The 24724-nt window shown below is 41.0% G+C and overlaps 2 protein-coding genes across 2 annotated transcripts; one reads left to right on the forward strand and one right to left on the reverse strand.

The window, feature by feature from the left end:
- Positions 1 to 594: 594 nt before the first annotated feature.
- pias4a (protein inhibitor of activated STAT, 4a) lies at positions 595 to 12283 on the reverse strand. The gene is made up of 11 exons (XM_084354008.1): positions 12184 to 12283; positions 9713 to 10094; positions 9513 to 9597; positions 9361 to 9402; positions 9043 to 9133; positions 7346 to 7474; positions 6176 to 6281; positions 5863 to 5936; positions 5582 to 5742; positions 4199 to 4350; positions 595 to 3900 (listed from the first exon to the last, which is right to left on the reverse strand). The coding sequence occupies exons 1-11, from the start codon at positions 12208 to 12210 to the stop codon at positions 3626 to 3628; spliced, it is 1524 nt and encodes a 507-aa protein (XP_084210134.1). The 5' UTR covers positions 12211 to 12283; the 3' UTR covers positions 595 to 3625.
- Positions 12284 to 15489: 3206 nt separating this feature from the next.
- Positions 15490 to 17104, forward strand: foxq2 (forkhead box Q2). Its single transcript, XM_084355212.1, has 2 exons — positions 15490 to 15885; positions 16573 to 17104. Exons 1-2 carry the CDS (start codon positions 15562 to 15564, stop codon positions 16945 to 16947), a joined length of 699 nt encoding a protein of 232 aa, XP_084211338.1. The 5' UTR covers positions 15490 to 15561; the 3' UTR covers positions 16948 to 17104.
- Positions 17105 to 24724: the final 7620 nt, after the last annotated feature.

Genomic DNA, 24724 nt, shown 5'->3' on the forward strand with positions numbered 1-24724 from the left:
TGGTTTGTTTCCAAGGTGCTGATCAAGTAGTAGTCACAGCGTAAGGAACGTTCTTGCATGTTACTCATCCATCTTTATTTCCTGTCAACTTTCTAGTTTCCTCTCTGATATGGACCCCCTCATAAACTACTTAAATAAATGTAAGCGAAGACTACATTTCTACAAGACTGACTCATTCACCTCACCTGAGATTGATCCTACAGTTTTAGCAGCGACTGTAGACATCAGTGCTTAAAGTAAGATGAGATGCATTTGTCCCTGTGGATCCTGTCCTGTTTGGCTGAACACACACAGACGCCTTTTAAAAAAAAACAATGGCAGACATGCTTTTTTTTTTAAAGAACTGATTTTAATTAATTCCACACGTCAATAACAGCTGTTAGAATACGATCATTTTAAATTTTACAGTTTCATCCTCAACAGGCATCAAATGTGTCCCCAGATCTGAGAATTTGGTACAGGACATAACAAATCTCCACCTTAACCAGTCCTCCCAGTCCTCTGTGGCATCAGCTTCAGGTGTTGCTGCTTCCCCCAACAGCTTCTTATTGTCTGTTTGCCTATAGGAACAACTGGAGGCGATTCAAGGCTTAATAAAATATTATTTAAATTTTATTGTCTTTTAATATGAACATATAAAAAAACACAACAAACGAAACATTTACATCATGGATTGTAAGCCTCTGCCCATGCTACCTTATGCATTATTATAAGAAGAAGAGATGCCACTACAAAAAGACCAGACCCTCAGCTCTCTCCTGCTCCCAAACGACCTGCAAGCTTAATCTGGCTCAGTTCCACAGAAGCAACCCGCACCACCTCTCATCTTTAACCATAAGGCAAAGAAAAGTTCAGGAGATCCGTTCAAATAATGACCTTCTATACCTATCAACAAATGAACAAAGTCATTTTTTACATGTAGAGCAGTTACATAGAAATACAAATTGCCTAGTTCAAGACAGGTATTAGAGTTCTTTACATTATTTTTGCTTCAAAAACATCTTATACAGATGATCCGTTTCTGGGACATACTCTGATGTATTACAGGCAAAAGTGCCATCAATCAATTTCGTGTGGATTACCAAACATTTTTTCACCAGTATATCGATTTTGTCACGTCAAATTGTCAAAAGAAGAGAGAAAAATGGAAGACCAGATTTGACTCGACCTACTTCTTCCAATCATTAACCGTATCAGGATGCACTTGCAACAGTGAGTTCCGGGATCAATATGTAAATGTTGTCTCTGTGTGCATTTGAGCGAGGTAAAAGAAAACTAGATTCGGTGCCGATCAAACTGCAACAAAAGGGATGATGAGAGAGGGAAATACGCAATGCAGAACTAATCTGAGTCACAACTTCATTCTCTCCTTCCAAGCATCTCACAGTCGAGAGGGACCGCCGCTTTTCTGGTTTCACATTTTCTGATACCCATACATGAGATGCGGTGAGGAAAACTGATCGCAACGGTCAGGGATCCTTAATTAATACTCACTACATGATGGCTTTAAAATAAACAAGCCATAAACGTGGGATGAAGTATCAGACGAAAGTGCAAACAGCTCTAGCAACACAGCAACAACCTTTTCTCATCTTCAAGCAAATGCTGACGACCGAGGATCCTGATCTGAGGAGCAGCCATCACATACTGACAATACTAGTGCAGGTGCAGAGGAATATTAGTTGTAAGCCTACAGCATGTAGCAATTAAAGTCCAATCCTATTCCAGCAAATAGATGTGACCTTATCTACATTGAAAGGAGGCCGAGGGGGACTGTTGGTTGGAGCAGCTCCACTTGTTCCAGACAGGACCATTTGTAATCCAATCAATGACTTTAAGCTTGGTGGGGTTGCACTTATTGACACTTCATTAAGTTTCGTTGTGTCAGACATGTTGAACCCGCCGCAGCAAAGCACTCTGAATGCTGCTTTGACCCGGGGTGGATTCATTCAGAGGAAAAGAAAAGGGAGTGTTCAACAGCACAGCCATGAGCCCAGACCAATTATATCTCAAACCAAAGCAGAGGTGTCCTGCTTTCTGCAACTATTATCTCCCATCTGTACAGAACTACAGCAACTATTATGCAGACTTATTACAAACAACTGTTAAGAGAATTTGAAGCAATTAAATAAATATGATACTTCCAAATGTGGGAAAAAAGGATGACAGCACTTCTATTTCATAATGATCCTTTACCACAGATTTGTTTCTGCTTCTCTGTCCATTTCTCCACCTGGAAAAACATCTAAGGAGGAATCCTAAATGAAATAAAACACCTTCTCTCAGACTGGGGTCTCTCTGCTGGCCAGCTCAGCTAGCCTTAAAACAACAGGCTCGAATCTTCACCACTCGACAAACAAAAAGGCACCAAAATCTCATAACCGCTTTCTGTCAGTGAATTCTTAAAATCCATCTGCTTTGGCACAGCTGCCGTACAGTCTGCTTAATGAGTTACTTCCACATGCAATCACCCCTAAAAAGATCCTGTTACAGCGAGATAACTGCAGTAATGTTTAACAGAGTGGCACACTTCCACCCATAACATTTTGCATCCCTGACACCTACAGCTAGCTGTGTTGTCCACAAACTAACTCACCCTTCAACAAAGATTTTGTTGCTGCAGAGGGAACAGAGCTGCATGGAACGATGGAATTAAAATAATAAACAAAAAGATATATATGTAGGAAAACAAATCTCCAGTGTAAAATTGGCTTCAGAAAGACTCATCAATTCTTCTGTCCTCAGCTTCTTTCTAAGGTAGTCTCTGGTCAGTCTGCTAAGTTTGTATGACTGAGGTAGGTTCTCTTTATCTAAAGGACAAAATAAAAATTGAAAGCATCACACATTGAGGCCAGTATTGTGTTCTGCCCTTTCATAATTAAAAGGATAAATTCCTGAAAAAACCCTTTCAAGCTTTGAATTCATTCTCTGAACAAAGAAATAGTAACACAATGGGAGAGGTTTAAATTTGCATCACTCTCCAGATATCTCTGCCTTGTCCTTCCCTTGAACGATTCAAGCTCTTTCCCATTAGTTGTTTTTGACCTTTTACCAAAAACTACTGAGGAGCCTCCATTTTCAACCTGTTCGTCACAAAAGAGACAAAATCAGAGATGCAAACATTGAACGCCCATGGCTAAAAGAGCCTGTAATTCCAAGTCAAATACAAAGAGAGATGTGGTGGTGGTAGAGAGGGAATAGTCTGGAGAGAGAGAGAGAGAGAGAGGAGAGGAGGAGGAGGAGGAGGAAGAAGAGGATTGGGGTGGGGGGGGCGGTGGTGCTGGGGTGCTCGATCCATTCAGTCTCTTTAGTAGAAGCAGGACGGTACAGATATTCACTGCAAGGTGACGGTTGGCCAAAAAGAGTTAGAGTTGCTTCCAGTGGTGTACAGTACAAAGAGGAATCCTAATCACTCTAGATTGCAGATTCATTGACAGTGCATGTTTGAGTGTGTGTTTGTTTTGTCTTGATAGAAACCAGAGCTGCTGAAAGGCTCTGATGTCTGGGCATAAGGGAGGGTTGTTGCATCTAGTGGATTACCGTGTTCCTGTCCTCAAGTTTTTTTAGCCCCCTGCCTCTCTGTCTCTGTGTGTGTGTCAGTCTATGAGGGGACAGAGCTGCGGGGTCAGTAGGCAGTGACCAGGTCCTTGTCGTAGTTGTATCGGCCCCTCTTTGGGGCAGGACTGTCGGCGCTGTCCTCTGTGTCCTCACTGTCTCCTCCTGCCCCGCCCCCTTCCTCCTCAGAGGAGGAGTCAAGAGTCAGATCTACCACTGCACCTCCGCCCGGTGCCACAGCGGCACCTCCTGTAACTCCTGCCATTCCAGAGGAACTGCTTCCAGACTTGCCCGTCAGGCTGGTGCTGCTGTGGGCCGGCGAATGACCGTTTGCTTCAGGAATGCCTGCAGACATGAAGGCCATTTAAAAATTGATTACAGTTTATTGTCATTGTGCAAAACATCGAAACTTGCGAAGCATCTTCCTGAGCTGCATAGTGCCGAATGTAAGACAATGAATTCAAATAAGATCAAATAGTACTGAGGAAGATATATATTATAAGATAATATAGGCATCACAAGGATTGTCCATACCCACATTTTCACAAAATACAAGAATAAAAATAAATAAAAATAGTCAGCACGTATGTACACTAACAAACTAATGCACAGAAAAGAAAAAAGAGGCTGAAGTGAAGCTTACATATATCAACAACAGGATACTCTGGTGTGCTGCTGCGTTCTCTTTCCCTGTCCCTCTCCTTCTCATCTCTGATGGGTCGCCAGGAGCCGTCAGTTAAGTACTCAATCTCCTCGATGTCCTCGCTCGTCTCTTTCAGAATCTCAGATAGCAGCCTGAAATACACACTGCTGGTTAGAGCCGCCGCACAAAACACACTTCAGACCAGTAAAGGAAGAAAATACTCAATTCAAACTCAACTGCACGAGTTTAGCGGAGGTCTGCATGGGTTGGATTTCTTAGTTTTTATCCTCTGTTGTCAATTTTCTACCTGCAGTATTCATATCATGTCTCTCATTCTGCACCCTCAAAGTAATTTGCCACCACAATTACCCTATATCTGTAATCACATAGCAAGCTATTCTTAAAGTTGTGCTCGATGAATAAAATCAACAAAATAAGCTTGAATTCTTGGCTTTCCCCTTATTATCAACTGAGAACTGCATTCATTCAGTAAATGTGCCTGCTTCAAAACACTACTCTATAAACTTGACAGCATTTAGTAATGAGGCTTTTGAAAGTGAAACCTAGAGTGATCAGTTAAAGACGGGTCTTTCACACAGGCTTAATTTAAGGAATGCAAATTATATCTCAAAGCCAAAATGTAACACAATGCTTTCAGTCTTTGTGATAGTGAGGGAGTGCCTGTGAAAGCTGCTAAGAAATTGCAGGAAAATACACGCCCAGAGCGTTGGGGATGAAAATATCTTGAGTATAAAGTTGTTTGATAAGATGGACTGCAGGCTGATGTGCATTTGTATATAAACAATTTGTTTATTAAGCTCTTCTGTTGGTGACAAAATGCCAGACAGAAAGTACAAAATGTGTTCAAATGCTGACTGATAACAGAGATGCATTTTACACCTATAGCCATTTAATAGTGTCAACAAATGACTGTGGGTGACTTCACAGTCACTTGCAGTAATGAGTACTGTGAAAGAAAAAAGCATTGAGTCCTCTTGAGTCCCACAATTACATGGTTCTCTTCTAAATTGTAGCGGTGTTACATCAGGTAGATCCAAGAGTCAATAAACAAGCCAATTCACAGGATCAAAATTTTGGAATAAAACCTGACAGCAGGTGTAGAAATACCAAACAACAGATTAACACCCTCCAATGCTATGCAAAACATTCAAAGCTTTTAAAATGAAAACACAGGACGTTGGTACATGGTTCAACTTGTATCAAGAGTCCTTAAAATGCTCCAACATCTGTGCAGCTTGAATAATCTCCAAGCTGGCCTCAACCCACACACAGCTAAAGTTTCATCTACCTTTCCAGAATTTATTAAAAGTAGGATGGTACTTCAGATGTGGGACGAGTCAGAGCATGCTTCTGTCTCCTTACCCATCAATGGTGAGCAGCTCAAAGGGAGCGGGCTTGTCACAGACGGGGCAAGTCCATGTGGGCTTCTTCTCATTCATCTGCAGGAAGAAGACTGCGTCGAAACACTGAAGATGGGCACAAGTTAAAACTCGACATGGCACACCGAGCCGCATCTTCACCAGCTGGGGAGAGGGAGAGGAAGAAGCATTTTAAAATAATCAAGCTTCATAGCAGGACAGATCGTTTTTGGTACTTTGATCCACCTATAAATATGTCAGGTATTATCATAAATGTGTACTCACTGGACAAATGAGAGAAACTCTGAGGCCTGTGGTCGCAATTTCACTCTCCGGATCAAATCGTAGTTTGTCTTGGACTTTACATTAAACACAGACAAAACATTATGAAGTATTATAATAGTGTATAAGACAATATATAGTAATATTCAAAAATAAACACAATCCAGACCTACCAAAACAAACAAACACAAAAAAATCAATGACTTCTAGAGTACTGAAGAGACACTGTTAAGTTTTGAAACTATTTGCAGGACTTAAAAGTCACATTTGAAAAACAAAACAAAAAAAATTGGCAGAGTATGTAAGCGACACTTACTGCGTTCACGACAGCGTTCTGCACTCTCAACAGAGCAGAGTTTGAGTTGGCTGAAGAGGTCTGCTGCAGTGAAAACCCTCACTAAATACACTGCCACAGAGTACCGCTGTAACACAAATAATCACAGGCTGTGAGCACTTATTTTGAAAGGCTACTGATCTAAAATGGAGCATATACACAAACTGAACCTCAAAGCCACTTAAAAACCCTTTAAAACACATGATGTATTATGTTAAGAGAAAGTGACTTGGATTCACAATTCTTCAGCTCATATTGGACAAAGAATCGAAGGCAAATCTACCGTCTGGAACCCACCTGATTATTTAACTGTGTTCAATGCAAGATATCCTCTTACATTCGATGGGCTAATTACAAAAGTCACAGCAAATTATTTCTAATTAAGAATGTTAATTAACTCCAGGGTATTTGTTATTCTTCTCTAAACACTGACAGTATGTTTTTAAAAAAAAAACGTGTTGGGCCTCTCTGCTTAGCACAATCTTAGGTTTTCATGGACTGAAATACCCACAACCCTTACTTGTGTGCCAACCACAAGGTTATGGACTCGCATTGATTAAGTTTGCTGGCAATCAATTCTTTATTCCTTTGTTGCACTTCAAGCACAAGAAATGGTTGGTGAGTCTCTAAATCAGCAACATTTCTCCTCAGGTGCAATACACAAACCTTTTTGCCAGAACTGCAATGGCACTCCTCTCTTCGTGGACATTATACTAAACATGTTAGAGAATTGGACAAAATATTTTACGAAAAAACTGAAGGAAAGTTGGGATGAAAGCTACGACCAAAACACTGGGATATAGAAAACACTATTGACCACACACACAAAAAAAAAAAATACAAAAAACTTTAACCCTCATGGAGTGTTTTAATTAGCATTCCAGCTCCTTATCTGGATCAGAACTGACCACAGTCCAGAAGCTAGTGAATGTAGAGCTTTCTTTTACAGTTATACCATGGACAAATGAGTAGGACCCAGGAAACACTCAAAGGACTACATGTCCCAGCTGGCACTGATGCACCGTGGAATATGCCAGGAGGAGCTGGACGGATATGCTGAGTGAATAAAGACACTTGTGCCGCCATGCTTGCCCTTTTGCCGCCACATTCCCGAACTATGCCAAAACACAAAATGAAGAATCAGCCTCTGACCTTGCCAAAGTTTCCCCAGGTGATGGTGACTCTGTTGGTTGCGTTGGAGAGATGCAACCAGGGAGTGATGTTAACAGGACGACAAGGACGACGGGGTTCAACACCAGGCTTGTTCGAGGGGTAATAGCCCTGTTTATCCAGACACACACAAATGCAAAAGAATTCTGTAAATCACCTGAACAATTGTGTTTTTGTCTTAACAATTTGTTGAAATGAAAGGCTTAGATACAATTTAAAAGACAAATTAGTAGCCGGGCTCTTCACTCTGATAGATGTGCAGTCAACTACAGAGCAAATTGCAAATGGATGTTAGATTACAGCTACAGCAACAGTGTTTTTGTACTCTGCATGTGGCTGTGCTTCTGTGTATTCATTTATTCATGTGTATTTAAATTATAAAAGACATCTTTAATATTAATACTTGATTACACGCCAATGTTTTTACATAACAAATTTCATGTGTCAAAATAGTTCAAGTTGTTAAATTTGACTTGAGGTAACTGCACTGACTCAGGAGAGATCTCTGACCTCGTCCCTTGTTAAAATTGGTTTATTCAGCACAGTTAGCCGGCTATCTTGTGAAATGGGGGGACTGAGGTGTCACTGAGGTGGTTTTTGTAGTTTCCATCTCAAATGCTGCCACACTGGCTGCAAGTAATATTTTGATGTTTTTTGTTGGCAGAGGTTTGGTGGTGTAGTAAAAAAACATCTTGGAAGCAAAACCACTACGACTGGGTGATATCGTCTTAAAAGATATCGCACAAACAAATATCACTTATTTTTGCCCACATACTTTGATATTGAAATTCCAATAATATTGTAAGGTTGACTAATGGTACTTTCACAAAATATAACACAATGAGTTTTTTGATAATCATCAGCACTGTGATATGAAAAAAGGGAGGAAAAAAAAAGTTGCTGTTAACCCAACGCTCCATTACAGTAAAGTGATGTCATTTTCTGACCAGACAATTACAGAAATCTTTCGACTTCACCCACTTAGTCATTATACATCAATCAGCCACAACATTAAAACCATGGGCAGGTGAAGTGAATAACACTGATCATCTTGTCACAATGCAATGTTCTGCTGGGAAACCTTGGGTCCTGGGATTCATGTGGATACCACTTCACACGAGTCGCGCACCCAAACACCATTACAGACCAATTCTGTAATGGCAATGGCACTCCCCGACGCTGATCATTGTCGGGGGGTTAATCGATCATTGTTATTCACATCATCTGTCAGTGGTTTTATGTTGTGGCTGATTGGTGTATAAGTGGGTGAAGACGCATATTAGAACAAGTACAACAGTCTGGTAGCTTCAGAAAACTCCATCACTTTACTGTAATGCAGGATTGGTTTGACAGCAACTTTTTAAAAACATAAGCTGCCAAATTCCTATCAGTGTTTTCATAACATTGACTTTAGACTGTTGTCTTTCCAGTTTTACTTTGTGGCTCCACACCTCGTGAACACAAAAATGCAGCTATTTCTGTTTAAGCTTCCCATCAGCATACGAATACAGTCTGTGACACAATATGCTTTTTGCGTGACCAGGCAGTAAGTCTGTCCAAACTCAAACCAGTGACTCACTGACTGCATTTGAAAACATATTGCTTACAGTAATGACTGAGGACTTTAGTCGTGTTTGTGTCCTGAAGGTGTGGCTTGTCTCAGAAGAGAAGCAACTCACCGGCACATGACAGTAGGACTGGTTGACTTTGACAGCAATGTTGGGAGGATACTGGTCCTCCTGAACACCAATGGAGTCTGTGTAACAGATTCTGCAACAGACAGTGATATGAGAGAGGTTAGCATTATAAGAGTGTCTGTACCGATATATAAATCAGATAAGATTATGGGGAAAATTAAAATAGTATTTGCACATGCATGGTAAAACACATTTTTTATTTTTCCTTTGAAATCTACAGCACAGTCACTGCCAGCATATTCCAGGAAAAAGGATTGTCAAACATCTGTTAAGTTACAATCGGAATAAGTGGGAACTTACCTAAGAACCACTTGGATTGATCGGATTCCCGGACGAAGCTCACTAAGAAAAGAACAGGTCATGAATCAAAATGAACATTAATTAGAGCTAGACTTTGTGAATTAAGCTGATGTCAACAGTGCAGACGTTGGGAGAATTTTTGATTTTCTTACCTTGCATTTCTTATCTGGTCTGCTTGGTTTGGTGTTAACTCAAATATGCATTGACTGTCCTGCAGTTTCTCATTGTTGTGGGCAACTGTAAATATGTGTAGTGAAAATGTAGTTGAGTTATTTAGTTAAGGACATAACATTTCTACAAAACAAAGGAATAAAATGCAAGGACACAGAAATATCAAACTTTAAACACTCACTTAGCTCTGTTGGTGGCAACAGTGTCTCCAAAGTTTGGTAGAAGGGCAGTGGCACCAACTTAACCTCTGGTGCGGGTGTGGGGATCGGTTTGGAAATGCCATTGAGGTAGTCTGCGCCCTGAGAGGTGGCAGTGGGGGAGGAGCTGAGGGATGAGTAGGCGACTGAGATGCCCTCTGGACGCCGTGCCGCAAGCCAGCCGGATGTTTTGGGGAAGCGCGACTCATAGAGCTGTCTGACATTTTTCAGAAGCTCTGGGCTGTATTCGGTCTGCACTAGCCTCAGCGCTCGCCCCACCAGGTCCTGTTTCAGCCCACTTTTGCTGCGGCCCATTGAGGCCAGCAGCGTCTGCAGGTCTGAGACCCGGAAACTTTTGACCATGTTCTAGATGGGGACAAGGGAAAAAAAAGATTAGAAACACAATACAGGCACAATGAAATCTGTAAATAGTAAAGGTTTGAGTGACAACGCAGTGAATTTACACATCCAGACTAAATTTGAGGCGTACTGATACTTGACTGAAATTCAAACTCATTTACTACAGTGCTAATGGCTCTGGATGTCTTATACCTCTGACTTATAACTCCAAAATTGTCACTATTTATTCTATTCTCAATTACTGAAGCTTTTTTTCCCCGGGTAATCAGTCTGATTTTCTACAGCATCACTTGCTGTGAGGAAAAATCCTATGTGACAAAGTTGTTATTTTCCAGTCCATTAAGTTTATGATCTGTGAATTTCTCTAGTGAATGCATTAAGTTCCTAAACATGCTCTGAAAAGAAGAAACAGAAAACTTCAAAATGAATCCAGTAATGCCTCGATCTAAGAAATTTGCCCACGACAGGCTCAATGCAATTATCTGCATTTATATGCATGTGTGTATACATTTAACATGACATAGCAGTGTCTTAAACTGTTTCCTGCTAAAATTAGCTTTATCCTTAGTCACTTTAATCCTACAGAGGCTTGTACCTGCCTCGTAATTAGCCGCGTATAGTAAGCTTGTAGAGTCATTTTGATCATTCCCTTCTTAAAAAATCGGTGGTACCATAAAACAAACTTTCAGAAACCTGAAACTGCAACAGCAGTTAAAATGTATGACTGCACCTCACATTACACACTATATGGGTCATGTGAGGCACACAGATGTAAAAAAAAAAAAAACCCTGACAAATTGGACTGTGTTTCGTTTGAGGATTTTAAGAAATATGTTTCAAGAGGAATCACAAACACGTTTAAACACAAAACCAAATACAATATCTGGTAAAACCTAGAGTTTGGATCTTTATTTAAAAAGAGACAGGTTCAGTTTGCCTTGTGTGATATTTACATGTATAACGAAATATGTTTACTGTCCATTTAGGTACATTACACCTTAAATGTAAAACTAATCAACTTCCATAAAATGCAGCGTCTTGACAGCATGCTCCAATACTGCTGGGCGGCTTGTTTATAAATCGAATCGAGTCACATCCAAACTTTGAGCGGAAGTGAAACCACAACAAGCCCATTTGTTTACTTTAAGAATACACTAAATCAGAGTGTAGACAGCACAACCAAATGCTAATTTAAGCTTTAATGTCACACATGTCTAACATACTCGACATTACGAGTCCACATTTCGATTAGCTGCACTAAATGTGTTCATAATACTTGGATAAAGCTGTAAGTGGAATCGGTGATCCCACTCGGGACACCTACGACAAAATATATGACTTGCAGGAGGATGTTGATTTAACAGGCAGCAACAACACTAAGTATGCGAATTTGACTGTGGGACAAAACACGGATTATTGTTGGAAAAACCTGAGCCGTCTAGCATTAGCTTTGTCTGACATTGTTGCGTTGAACATCAGTAGCACAGCTGCTTTGTGTCTAGATTTATTTTTTACAATAACGTGGCTGTCCATTGGGCTTCTGTTGAACACGCTGTGCAAAAATGCCGCTATTATGTCAACAATATTGCAGTTTCTCTAGCCTCACTTGAATATTACCAATGTAGCCTGCGCTTAGCGGCTGGCTAGCTTCTCCACAGACTGGGCTGTCGGTATTCAATCATAGCAACTGGACATTTTGACAGGTGCACAGCTTCATAAACCAACAGGCTAACTACAGACAGACATCACTGTGAGTCAAATAACGTCAAGTAGTGTCGCACTGGGAAGTATGTTAGCAGCAAACCCCCAAGTGTTTTCATGTTCACATCATTCATTTTCGGTGTCTTCCTTCAAAGCCAGCGTGATGCTAGCTCAACCAACGCACTTGCATAGTTAACATTACCTAGCAGGCTAGCTATGCTAGCACCACAGGCTAGTTCGTTTCGTCGTGACTGTAATACGCCACATTTGTAAGAGTACAAACTCTTAACTAAATTCACACAAAGCCGACAGTTTCCCCACAACTGTGCTGAGTTTCAAATCATACTCCCGCGCCCGTCTTCCATCAAACCAAAGCTAGCCAAGCTCTACTTGCCATCGCTTCCACCAGTTCGGCCGCCATCTTCCTGCAGCAGTACCGCGAGAGTCAGAGACGGCTGCTAGTCTTTCACCAATGAAACGCAGAGCCTGCTTTGATAGACGTGTAACCTCGACCAATCACAGCGAGGTTTTAACCAGAGCCCTACGGGCTGCATGTGAAATGGGCGGGACCACCGTCTTTTAAAGTTACAGTGCAACTTTTTAAAAACACTAAGAGGCAGGTCTCATTTCCAAAATAGGCCTCAGTGTCGATAGTTGATACCACGTGTGAAATTATTTTGATACCCGTGATGTTTCGGTTTGATAGTATTGAGGTATTATGAACGTGTGTCTTAAACACGGTTTAAATTCAACATGGATGTAAAGTATGGGGTGTCAAGTGGACAGGGTCGCATGGTGTGTTCAAGCCCCGTCCGAGCAAAAAAATCCATTTCAGGTTCCGCGCCGGCCGTGAGATGTGGAGCTGATGCTTTGTCTAAGGTATGCTCATAATTGAATTAAAATGAGTAATTAACTAAATACACGCACATGTCAAAATATAGAGCAGTCACTCCCTGTCTAAAACTTAAAAAGCATATTGTGTCACACTTCAAGCAAAATGTAAATAGGCATACTAAGAGCACACTTATACTCCCGGTCACGATCCAGCCCTGCTTTTCCAGCAGCTCCTCATATGTGGCAAAGAATAGCCTCATGGAAACACACAAATCAATTGAAGGAATTGCAGTATCATGTAATAACATGGTGTGTTTTGTTTTGGCTTTACTTGGATGTGAAACGTCAATAAAACAACGCTGTGTATTCAAAAGGAGAGCAGGCTTTGCCACTATGCTGCCGGATGGAGAATGTTATCTTTGATTATGATTTATAAATAATACATACAGAATGTGATATAGGAAATATAGGATTGAGTTAATTTTTAAAGAGCTTTTCAAATATATACAAAGGCAGTTCTAAATACATTAACCAGGTTATTATTCAAGTTATTATTTTTACAATTCTATAATATTGGTTCAGATTTTTTAATTGATAGATAAGCCTACATATAAATGAATATAGCTAATTACAACACAAAGAGCTTGCTACTGTTAAGTCATTATAGTGTTCTCCTTTGTGCATGTAAAACGTGTTCTGTTATCTAAACAGAAGAGGGCAATATGGTTCAGGATTTGACCTGACTCTCATTTAATTCATTTCCTCACTAAAACTGGCAGAACAAAGTAGATCGCTCCGGATACTGTACTATTACTGTTGTCTGGACTAATGTGATGACAGCTGGGTTCGTGTTGGCCAATATTTGTATCCTATTTTAGGGGGAATTCAGTCCCCACAATTCTATGGTGATCAAGTTAATCAGTGTAACTTCATACACACACAGGCACTCAAAAAACTTCTTTATTTGTGTCAGACCACAGAGATTTTAAAGTTATGGTAAAAATGGACATTGTTAATTTTTCATTTGATATGACTGAACTGTGTTAATTTCATCTTGGATTTAAAGATTACTCTGAAATTGTCCTGATACAAGAAGGAGACAGAATACATATGTTCAATTTCATGTGCAAATGTTTAACATGACTTTGATTTTACTTGTAGGGAAATAAAAGGCACATTTTGGGCACATGGGGAATCAAGTGGTTAAATAACCCTAGGTTTTAAGATGGATTAGGTGCTTCAGTAAACCTCATAATTAGCCAAAAAACACTCAAGGACCCTTGGCTTTCCTTCATTGTTAATCTTAATTATTCAAATGCCGGTCTTATCAATTAAATATAATGATAACATACACCATTTATGTCAACATTCAAAAGTGTAATTTACAAGAGTCTGGTGTATTTGATCTATGGATCATAACTTGAACAACATAAACAAGTCTACTGTATTTGAGCTTGAACCATAGAAAAAACTGCAAAGTCAATTCATTGCTGACATTAAAAAATAAATAAACTGGAGCACAAATTACAAAATTAAACACAGCGATAAAGTCAAACATTCTTAAAACATCATTTAAGAGCACTATACTCTTATAACTGATGAAAATTGATGAAAATGTCAATAACGTGCATTAAACAGTAAAAATAAGCAATATAATACATTACAGTTAAGTAGTGCAAAGGCATCATTTTTGTTTTGCTCTCAGAGATGAATCTTAAAAGAAAATTGTTGGACTGGCAAGCAGAAAAAAGGGAACATGTAATATCAGGATGTAAAAAGGAAACAAACAACTTTTCCAGTGGTCAACAACTAAGAAGTCTCTTTTATTATAATAGCCACCAAGAATTGAAATAAAACTCACAGGACACAGAAGTTAAAAGTGGGTCATGTCAACAGCAAGGAAAGACTTCATTTCATTTTCCACACATACACTTTACTGTTCTGTTACCTTGTGATTATCAGTGTCTGCACAGTACATTAGCGTCCTTTCCAAAAAAAAAAGACTCCACCGAATTTGTTTTGTCTCCAAAACATTGAACTTGACTGATTAATTACTGCTCTTTGGTAGGTGAAGTAATTCTTTGGACAGCGTCCGCATGGACAAAACAACTTTAACAGGATAACAGTGGTATCTAAAAGGCCTTTGATTCCAAGCATCCATCCTCTGCACACCACGTCTTACTAAATCTTGAGTGTTTAATCTCCCGTAATTACAAAGATTTGCTGAGGTTAATAAAAATAATCCGCCTCAATTCAGACCCCCTACCTGGACCTCCGCTGTGCCTTCTTTGCCCCTTTCTGTGAGGGATAAATTCACAGTCATATAAATAGAGTCACCTTCCCAAGCTCAGAGCACAGCTCTTCAATTCAGGAGCAAAAGGTTGTTGGATACTGAGAAAGAAGTGTTGATCGTCAGATTTATCAGAGAGGCGGAAACATTTCATTTAAAGTTGTTGCTAAACAGAGTAGCCGTCTTTACTCCTATAGACTGACGTCATTTCCACAGGTTGAGATTGTGTCGCTCGTGAGCACATTGAGGTTAACAACAGTTGAGAGGCTCACCTTTATCTGTGATCTTGTCAACAGTAAGACTTCGGCGGAAGAGGCGAGGGGCATTGAGGCGATTAGTTTATGAAGGGTCCTGCATTTTAAAAGAAAATAGCCATGCTGTCAAAGTCAGATGCCAAATTCTGAGAAGACTCTTTTGATTAATCACCTGATATCATTCAACTGCTAATTTGGAACCAATAAGACGTCTGGAATGAGTCTGAAGTATCTTAATTCAGGCATGACAATGGAGGACACAAGCAGCCGCACCGGCGGCAGAGAAAGACTGGGACTGAGCTTCACTATTGACTATCTTCTGTTCAATAAAGGAGTCAAAGGTTCTAAAGAAGAAGCGACAGGAAGTCGTACAGCTGAGCAGACAGCAAACAACATGCTAAATCATCAGAATCCTAAACCGAAAGAGGTGGGGAATCGCTCTGAGACACCGGAGAAGAGGCTACAGAGGTCAGAGGTAGAGACTGAAGAAAGGAAAGTCAAATTAGAGGAGGGGGATGAAGAGCAACAAGAGGAGGGGGAGGAGGAGGTGACCACCGCCACATCTACCAGCAGCAGTCCAGAGAAGTCGGCGGACAAACCCAACCAGTCGTACATCGCGCTCATCTCCAAGGCAATCCTGGCGTCAGAGCAGAAGAAACTGCTGCTGTGTGACATCTACCAGTGGATCATGGACCACTACCCGTACTTCAAGAGTAAGGTATGTTAGATTCAGTCTCTCAATCTATTTACCTTGTAGGCAGAGAACAATATAAATGTCATGTGAGAAAGCAATAGTTGTAGCTGTGGACGAATTCTGAAAGTCTAATTGGGGATCTTTACCTGTGGGACTATTTTCAAGTGTATCGTGAACTTGTAACAGCTACTGGTAAGGCAGGCAAGAGAAAACGAGAGCACGTTTGCCCAAAGTCTTTGCCGTGTTTCGCTCGGTCGCTGAAAAAAAATGTGGTCGCCATTTTCGCGAGCGAAGCGACCTACTTGGCAAAGGTAATCTGTCTGAGTGGTTAGGCAATTAGGTTCTAACAGGGACACTAGATGATCTTCTTGTTGGCAAATTCACAAATAAAGTAATCCTGTTGCTAGGTTGCAAACCGCCTCTGCTATCACCAGGTGCAACAACAGATTGGACGTAGCCTAGTGGATTAAAGTTGATCACTGGTTTGACGTGCTAAAAAGGTAACTCAGGGTGTCATGTCTTACTGCGATCATATACAGTCTTGACACGCTATCGCGCATCCTGCCAACAACAGGACAAGGTGACATCCTGAGTAGGATCAGCGATACTTAACAGACACCTTTGTTAATTTTCAATCGGGGACTACCATTGTTTAACTCTTACGTGGTTTGCAGGTTTAACCCCGTTTCTTTTCTTCTCTTGCTGAAACAGGATAAAAACTGGAGGAACAGCGTGCGTCACAACTTGTCCCTGAATGATTGCTTCATCAAAGCAGGCCGCAGTGACAATGGGAAAGGCCACTTCTGGGCGATTCACCCCTCAAACTACCAGGACTTTTCTAACGGCGACTACCACTGCCGGAGGGCACGGCGGAGGGTACGCAGGATGACAGGACAGCTCCCCATTTCCACCCTGAGCTCCCCCTACCACCCTGCCCTCATCCGGCCCCACAGAACGACCTGTTGGTGCTGTCCTCAGGTCCAAACAGTCCCTCTGTCCTGCTTGGCACCCAGACTCTACTGGCCATGGTCCAGTGCGCAGCCACAAGTGGCGCTCCACCGGGGCCTGCGAGCCTCTGTACCCTGAGAGGGAATAGTTTTTATATTTGATGTATGCTCTCGTATTTGCTAATGAATATGTCATTAGGTGATGTTATAATTTATGTGAACTTGGACATTATACTCTGCGAACAAAAGGCAAAGTGATTTTAGGGTCAGTGTCTCAATAAAATGTATGAACCTTATGAATCTGCACTTCTTTTATTTGTATTCTGAATGTTTGTAGAACAACAAAAACACAATGTTTTGTATTAATCTCATTAAATCATATTGAATTCAACTCCTTGCGATGTTTTTAATCAGCTGCCTCAGTTGGGTCTTGTCTCTGTGTGTGTGTGTGTGTGTGTGTGTGTGTGCGCGCACTTGCCTGTGCGAACAGATAGTACTAAAAGTGAGCCCACTGCTAAAATACCACCTGGTGTTAGATGCTAATTAGTCAAAGCTGTCGGGATGCAAAATCTTCTGCCTTAAGAGACTAAAATCGGGCTTTCCAAAGCCGACTCCCAAGGATACGAGGCCAGATAATCTGAGCAATCCCAAATAGTTTCAAGAAATGGGAAGCTTATCACACAGTGTAATCCGTAACCGCTGCTGCAGAAAGAGGGGGGACCACGGGAGGTCAGGGATGAAGGAAGCAGAGGAAAGGGAAGGAGGCAGGGAGAGGACGCTGATTTATTGGAGAGAGGAGGGAGGTCTTTTTTAGGGACTCTGAAGAATTAGCCAAGGCTGAAACATACAATTTAAATAATGGAAGATATATTAGAGTTCACGTTGAACATAGAGTCACTGTCATTATTTTTATTATCGATTAATATGACCATTATTTTCATGATAACTCGATTAATCGCAATATGCAATTTTTGTCAATGTAATGAGGGGATTGTACGAAGTCTGAGTAGAAAATAATGATAGGGAAAAAAACAGCGTAATAATGCATCAAAATGTATTTAATCTCATTTGCTAATCAACATGTCTTGGTGCAAGCTGTTTTTTTTTTAGCAAAAAGTGGAGGGGACATGTCCCCAGTGTATATGACACCTATGATTAACCGTTCAGACTGCTCATCACAATGTCCCAGAGCCCAAAGGATGTCTTCAGATTGCTTCTTTGTCCAAAAAACCCCAAACATCATCATTATTCAGCATTAATAGCAAAGAGAAGCGGCAAATCCTTATATTTAAGAAGCTGGGACCAGCATATGTTTGACATTTTTGCTTGAAAAGTGACTCTTAAACAATCGATTATAAAAATAGTTGCCAAATATTTTCTTTCGATCAACCAAGGTGTTGTACAAGTACACAAAAGTACAGATATTAGAGATTGTAAAACAGAAGTGAGCAATGATCCATGGGGGGCCGTAAGGGTATGACGATCCAACTAATTAAGTTTATTTTCACTATTACATATAAATAAATATTCAGATTATTTTCACTATTACTAGATATATCGTTTGGTCATTGAAAAATGCTCAACACAATGTCCCAGAGCCCAAAGGACGTCTTCAGATTGCTTCTTTTGTCCAACCAAGAGTCCAAAAACCCTCAGACTCTTCAGAAAAGCAGCAAATCCTCACATTTAATAAGCTGAAATCTGTGACATTTTTGCTTAACTCTTAAACAATTAATCAAATACTTAAATAGTTTACAATTCATTTGATCTACTACTCCTTGAAGCTCTAATGAATACAGCACATATCTGATTGTTAAGATCTATGTGTGTGTGTTTTTTTTTTTTCAACACATCATAATGTGACATGAGCTGGAACAGTTCAGTTATGAGGTTTCTCCAAAATATTTCCATATTAAGAATCAAGTCAATTTCCACCTGTCCGGCTCTCACATCAATAGTGAAATTCCTCTCTGACTTGCAAAGGTTGGCATTTACATCCACAGTGCTCCAGCCTAAGAGGATTAGGTCATACATTGACTTTTCTGAAGTTTGTTTGTCTCGGCTCATGTGGGCGTCTTATTTGCAAATTATTGAATATTTGAATAAGGCAATATTTGACATGAAATTAGACTCTAAACAGACAATAATATGTCAGAGGGATGATGCTTAAGAGAGCGAGAGAGGGTGTGTTATTCTCAATAGTTATTTTCTGGCGATGCTCATTAGAACAATGACAAATCCATCTAATTAATTTTTGTTCACCAAATCTTCCTATTCAATGTCAGCAGCTAATTGGAGACCTAATTTGCTTAATTCCCATGAATTGCTCTCTGCATCAAATCCTCTTCAATTCACCAGCTTTAAGGCTTTAATTTGGTTGCATATGTTTGCTGTACACACACACACACACACTCACACACACACACACACACACACACACACATGCAAACACATTAACGTGCAAGAGTTTACATTTCACACACGTGCAACTCAATCTCAAAAGGAAATTGCAGAAAACACATTTTGCACACATGCAGTCGTTCAAATATCTGTTATCTGTGTCTTGTATTTGAGTTTTTTTGTAAAAGTTTGAAATGATATACATGGGCAATTGAAATAAACCAATTCTGATCACGTTTTTCCCGCCAAACACACACAAAAAACTGCTAAAATACTGTAGACAACATCACTAATGTTCAGCAACAAAATAATAATTAACTACCTTTCTAGGAGCATGAGATTGAGGTCATGAGCTCAGTGTGTGTGTGTGTGTGTGTGTGTTCATATGTGCATGTCATTTCGTTAATCTAATGAGATGGGCGGAAGGGTGCAGGGGGCCGTAGATTAGGGCACAAAGATTTGTTCCTGATTAGCAGAGAGTGAGGTAAGAAGATCAAGTCCTGCTGAGATGGCGATGAAACATTATGTCCGTGTTTTAATACAATACATTTACAGTGCAGCGGCATTCCAAGGCTGATTCCCCTTCAGCTTACATGTATCTCATTGATTTGACTGTACACTCAACATACAACAGTTCACACAGCAGAGGACGGAGCCTGAACTGGTGCGAGCAGACACATCAAAGAGATACACAGGAAAGAGGAAAGGGTTGCCTTTGTTTGGAGCGTGTAGCTCATACTGTGTGTAATATGGAGCACTTTAATGATTTACCCAAACACCAGAGCTGAGTACTGACTGAGGAGCACCCCTGCTTTTTGTCTTCTGTCTCAGTCACTGCATGTATACAAAAAAATTGCAGTTATACAAGTAGCTTGAGAGAAAGCACAAATACATTTTGATTTATTTAGACTTTATTTCCTGAAATGCAGCCTACCTGCATTCTTGAAGAAATGCATTCAAAAAGAAATTAAAAGAATGTGTACTTGTCTTGGGATTTTTCTTAGTTCTCTAAATAATAAAATGATTTTGCACACTTAAGATGCCAAAAAAAACCCCACATCCTTTTAATTGCTTGACATGGTCTTTGGCTGATATGTAGACCTGCCTTCAGACACATTGACATTTGGAGCTGTGGAGATCTAAAATCATAAAAGATATTTTATATATTCAACTATTTTCAATCTAGAAATAGTAGAATGACCAGTTCATGTGTTTGCACAATTTTTTTATTTTATTGATTTCTGGATTGTGGCTCAGCATCAATTTGTGTCTGTGCCATTCTTTCATTATGACTTTGTTTTCCTGAGAATACTGCACTATATTTCATGTATAGATAGTGATAAATGACAAGAAAACATTAAGCACTTTCTGTAAAATCTAAAAAATAAAAAAAAAGCTTGAAAATAATGAAGAAAGAAACATCCAAATATATATAAAGTAAACAGTCTATACAGGCTAATAAATGTCCAACAATGTGATTTTTTTTAAAGAATATGTTTGACTTTATTCACTAGTTTTTCTCAAAAATGTTGCTTTCATCGAGTTGCACCTGAACGCAGCCTGTGAACAACTCTCAATAGGCCCGAAGCCTGGAGGAGTCCAAATTGCAAGTCTATTAGAAAGCATGATTGCATAGAAGAAAGTAGTATTTAAGGCTTAGGAAGCGCTATAGTTGAACCAAAACCAGCTGCTATTTTCTGGTTGTGTCCCACCATGAACAATAGCCTGGCGTTACCTCGGCTTCAAAGGCTCCATAATAGTCAATCGATCAGAATGCGAGGCGCTATTCTGCAGATTACTGTTAACAATAATTTGCCTCCTAGTGCACCATTGCCATCTTTGAAGCAATGTTTTATTGCCTTTTTTTTTTCCATCTGCATCTGTCATCCCCGAGGTCCACTGTTTGATCTCTCCCCACCAGTGCCTGCCTCCCCGGGGTCGCGTTGACCTGTTGATTGGCAGCTGCGATCAGACATATGGTGGGACGAGGCATCGACCGGAGCTCCCCGGAGACAAAAGCAGACTAGTGGGGTTTTTTCCCCCTCTTTTCACCGCGCCGAGGAGCCGGAGCTGGAGCAGCGAGGATTGCAGCCTGATCCGACCACTAGATGACGCAAGGTGCAAGCGAATATTTCCAGCACTGCCGCCACCATTTAATGTAAGTGGATGTTGCAAAGTTATCTTCTTCTTGTAAATATCACACTTCATTTTCAGTGCGTAGCATTGCATTATTTATCCTTAATATACAGTATCTTAGTCAGTATTTCCCCCCACTGTTATTATTTATCAACATAAAGAATTTCCAAGAATGTATTTCTTCTTCTTCTCCTCCTTCTTCTTCTTCTTCTTCTTCTTCTTCTTCCTGATGACACTTTGACCCCTATAAGACACCCAGGCCTCCTGCCCAGCTGTGTGTCAGTTCACTAGGGTACCTCGACTCCCAGTGAAAAAAAAAAGCACAGATGTGATGCTCAACCTGGTGTACGTGTGTATGTGTGCATGATTTCAGCATACAGAATGCAAAACACCCCCATCTCTCCTCCTATAGTGAGCGTTGCCATGGCGATGCATCCCTGGCCGAGGTCTTGCGGTGATCTGCGCTGACCCTGGTTGGTGACCTCTGACATTTAGGCCATGGCCAGGGTCAGAAGGTCAGCAATGGCCAGAGGGCAACAAGAGCACTTCCATGATTGGCACTCTGACACGCTCGCTGCCCCCTTCATCTGCAGCGCTCACCTCCCTCCCAGTTTGCACCTTCTCATTTGCATTCGTTTCAGCTGCAGGAGGTTCGTCCCACTGTTTTGCATTGCCTCACCTTAGCAGGTAGCCACGCTCGCAGCAATGCAAAAGCTCAATATTGTATAATTTGCGCTCAATGCTGCTACACATTCCAGGATTGTCCGCCTCGGTTTTGTGTAAATGGTGATGATAAAATGCAATCTCCAGCAGGCTAACGTCCTGTATCATGACGGTTATGATAGCAGTAATGATCATCAGTATTCCCATGGCCCCTGCAGTCCACTGTATGTAAGGATATTTATAGTTCTTCATGTGATAACGTGTGTGTGTGTGTGTGTGTGTGTGTGCGTGTTTGTTCATTTCTAAGGAAGGGGGTGTGCAGGGGGGGGCGATGCACCACACTGTGGTTCTTCTCATGGGGAATAATTACAGAATCGTGGGTACTAAAAGTCATGTGACCCTAGCCTTCTGCTCCCAAATAATTTATCCCCCCGGCTGATAGCTCGTCAATATCAATTTATTAATTTAACAGTTCTGGACTGATAAAAGGTAGTGCGCACAGTTAGCCTGCTGAAATGGGGAATAAGGATGAATTTTACAGTGCAGTGTGGTGTGAGAGGGGAAGGAAAGAGGGAGAGACTGGAGGACAAAGCGAGGGGGAGAAACAGCACGGGGGTGATCAATGGCAACGCAGAGGAGAGAGATGCATATTCACCGAGCAAAAATGGGCCACCATCGCTCATATTCCAAGGCTATTGAATGAAAGTTATGAAAATTAATACACTTATTATCACCATATTAAAAATTAAGATTGAAGACAGCACGTTCGTTGTATTGATATTCAAATGCCTCCGATATATTGATCAGCACAACCCAGTTTTTCGCTAAGCTCTTCGGCGTGAGCCTGTGCGAGAGGAAAAAAAACGTGTTTTACAAGAGGAGCTTCTGAAGATTTTAATTAAACAACACGAAGAAGATAACCTTTTGTCTTCAAGCTGAGCACCCTCGGAGGTGTTTAATGCATCTTCCAAAACAAAGACACTCCGGAAAAACACATATATGTGACCTCTTACATGCGACCCCTCTTGACCTCCCAGCACTTCCTCTGCATCCTGATTTTTTTAAAAAGGGTGATGAATTTACATCTGGCATAAAGCAGAACACATATATCATCCGGTCTCCGCCACAAAACAGTCAACCTGGAACCTAACCTATTCCCAGAGCCATTACATAATATCCCTGAAGGAGGCTAAAAGGTATTTTAACAAGACCCACTGCTCTACGACCTTTGACCTCTTCTCAGTTGACCCACGAGCTCCTGACCCCACTTACACTAGCAGGGGACAGTGGTGGACACAGATCCTGCACACTTCCTGCTGTGAGAAGACAAAGAGCGAGAGATTAATTTACAAATTGATGCATGTGAGGATTCAGCATTTTCTGTCGGGAGCTGACAGGTTTGCTCAGTGTGTTGATCTATCATTCTCTCTGTGTGTTTTTCTCCCCTCTTTTATCCACCCTGAAACGTCAGGAGAAGAAACCAAATGGCCGCTAAATCCGCTCACATCTTGTTCTGTATGTCGGCGCATTATATAATCCTTTCTTCTCTGCGGGCTCCGAGGCTCCCCTCACACGGACAATCACTGTAGTGGATTCTCCTCGGGTCTTTGGAGAGCTGCGGGGTAGCGAGTGTCAATAGAAGTGGAGTGTGTGAGTGTGAGAGATGATAGACTGAGGTTAAGAGGTGTCAACACAGAAAGAGAGAGGGCTCGAGGACTCTTCACCGGAGCCAGCCTGACACTCTGACACTCTCCTCAACCTCTCCTCTGATTAACCACTCTAAAGACGCCATTGAGACACGGATGCTTCACACAGACACAGACACAAACGTGCTGATTCGCCTATCTCGCTCTCTCTCTCTCTCACACACACACTTCTGTGTGAAGCTCCATCTTATCTGTGTGTGTGTCTGTGTGTCAGACACACATCCGCTCTGAGGTGTGGAAACCTGAAGATGTGTTGTTCACAGTCACACAAACTCTCTGAAAGGTTCTGGCAGTCAGGAATGGATTTGTTACACCTCTGATGTGCCGTATATGTTCAGCCAAGTGTAAGATACAACAGCGCCATCCCACAGGGCTTTGCACTTGTCAGGTGGTGTAGTCCAACATACAAACGGCAGAACACACACTGACATACATTGTCACTCACATTCACACACACTGAAACACTGCTTCAGTCAGGCTTTGTCTAACTGTGTGACCATCAACCAATGTAAAAGTCTCGCGTATGTATTGTGAACACTTTTGCAATTTCCTCTAATTGCTTGTTTCGTCCCTCTTTAGAGCTGCACACGTCTTCATGATTGACTCTTGGTTGAAGAAGACTGTAAGCACACAATGTATGTAATCATCATTTTGTCAATTACATGTATTTTTCATTTCTTTATTTCCTTCAAAAACATGAGAGCGACATGTGGACTCCACTGGTTTGAAAAAGATCGTGCCTTAATGCTGCAGCTGGTTTTGTTTTGCTACAGTTTACTTTTTTCCTGCAGGGACTTAGATTTGATTCTGTTTAAAGGTACAAAATGTAATAATTGGTCAGAAGCATATCACCAAAGTGACCGCTAACTGGAGCTGCCACTAGCTAGTTAGCTCAGTTAGCTGTGCAGTTAGCAGTCCTAAGCTGACTGGAGAGCTTGTGGAGTGTTGGTGTTTCATCGCTAGCAAAGGAGCTTTGGAGTAGGAGGTTCTCAGGGCTGGCCAGCGCCCTCC

This window comes from Pagrus pagrus, assembly GCF_965226575.1.
Source record: "Pagrus pagrus genome assembly, chromosome: 6".
In the NCBI taxonomy this organism is placed as follows: domain Eukaryota; kingdom Metazoa; phylum Chordata; class Actinopteri; order Spariformes; family Sparidae; genus Pagrus; species Pagrus pagrus.

Excerpts from the sequence above, each read along its gene's own strand:
- pias4a (XM_084354008.1), bottom strand. The coding sequence starts at position 12,210 with ATGGCGGCCGAACTGGTGGAAGCGATG. Across the intron at positions 9,598-9,712 it reads GTTGCCACCAACAGAGCTAA|TTGCCCACAACAATGAGAAA; the intron begins GTGAGTGTTTAA and ends ACATATTTACAG. Across the intron at positions 5,937-6,175 it reads AGAACGCTGTCGTGAACGCA|TCCAAGACAAACTACGATTT; the intron begins GTAAGTGTCGCT and ends TTTAATGTAAAG.
- foxq2 (XM_084355212.1), top strand. The coding sequence starts at position 15,562 with ATGCTAAATCATCAGAATCCTAAACCGAAAGAGGTGGGGAATCGCTCT. Across the intron at positions 15,886-16,572 it reads ACCCGTACTTCAAGAGTAAG|GATAAAAACTGGAGGAACAG; the intron begins GTATGTTAGATT and ends TTGCTGAAACAG.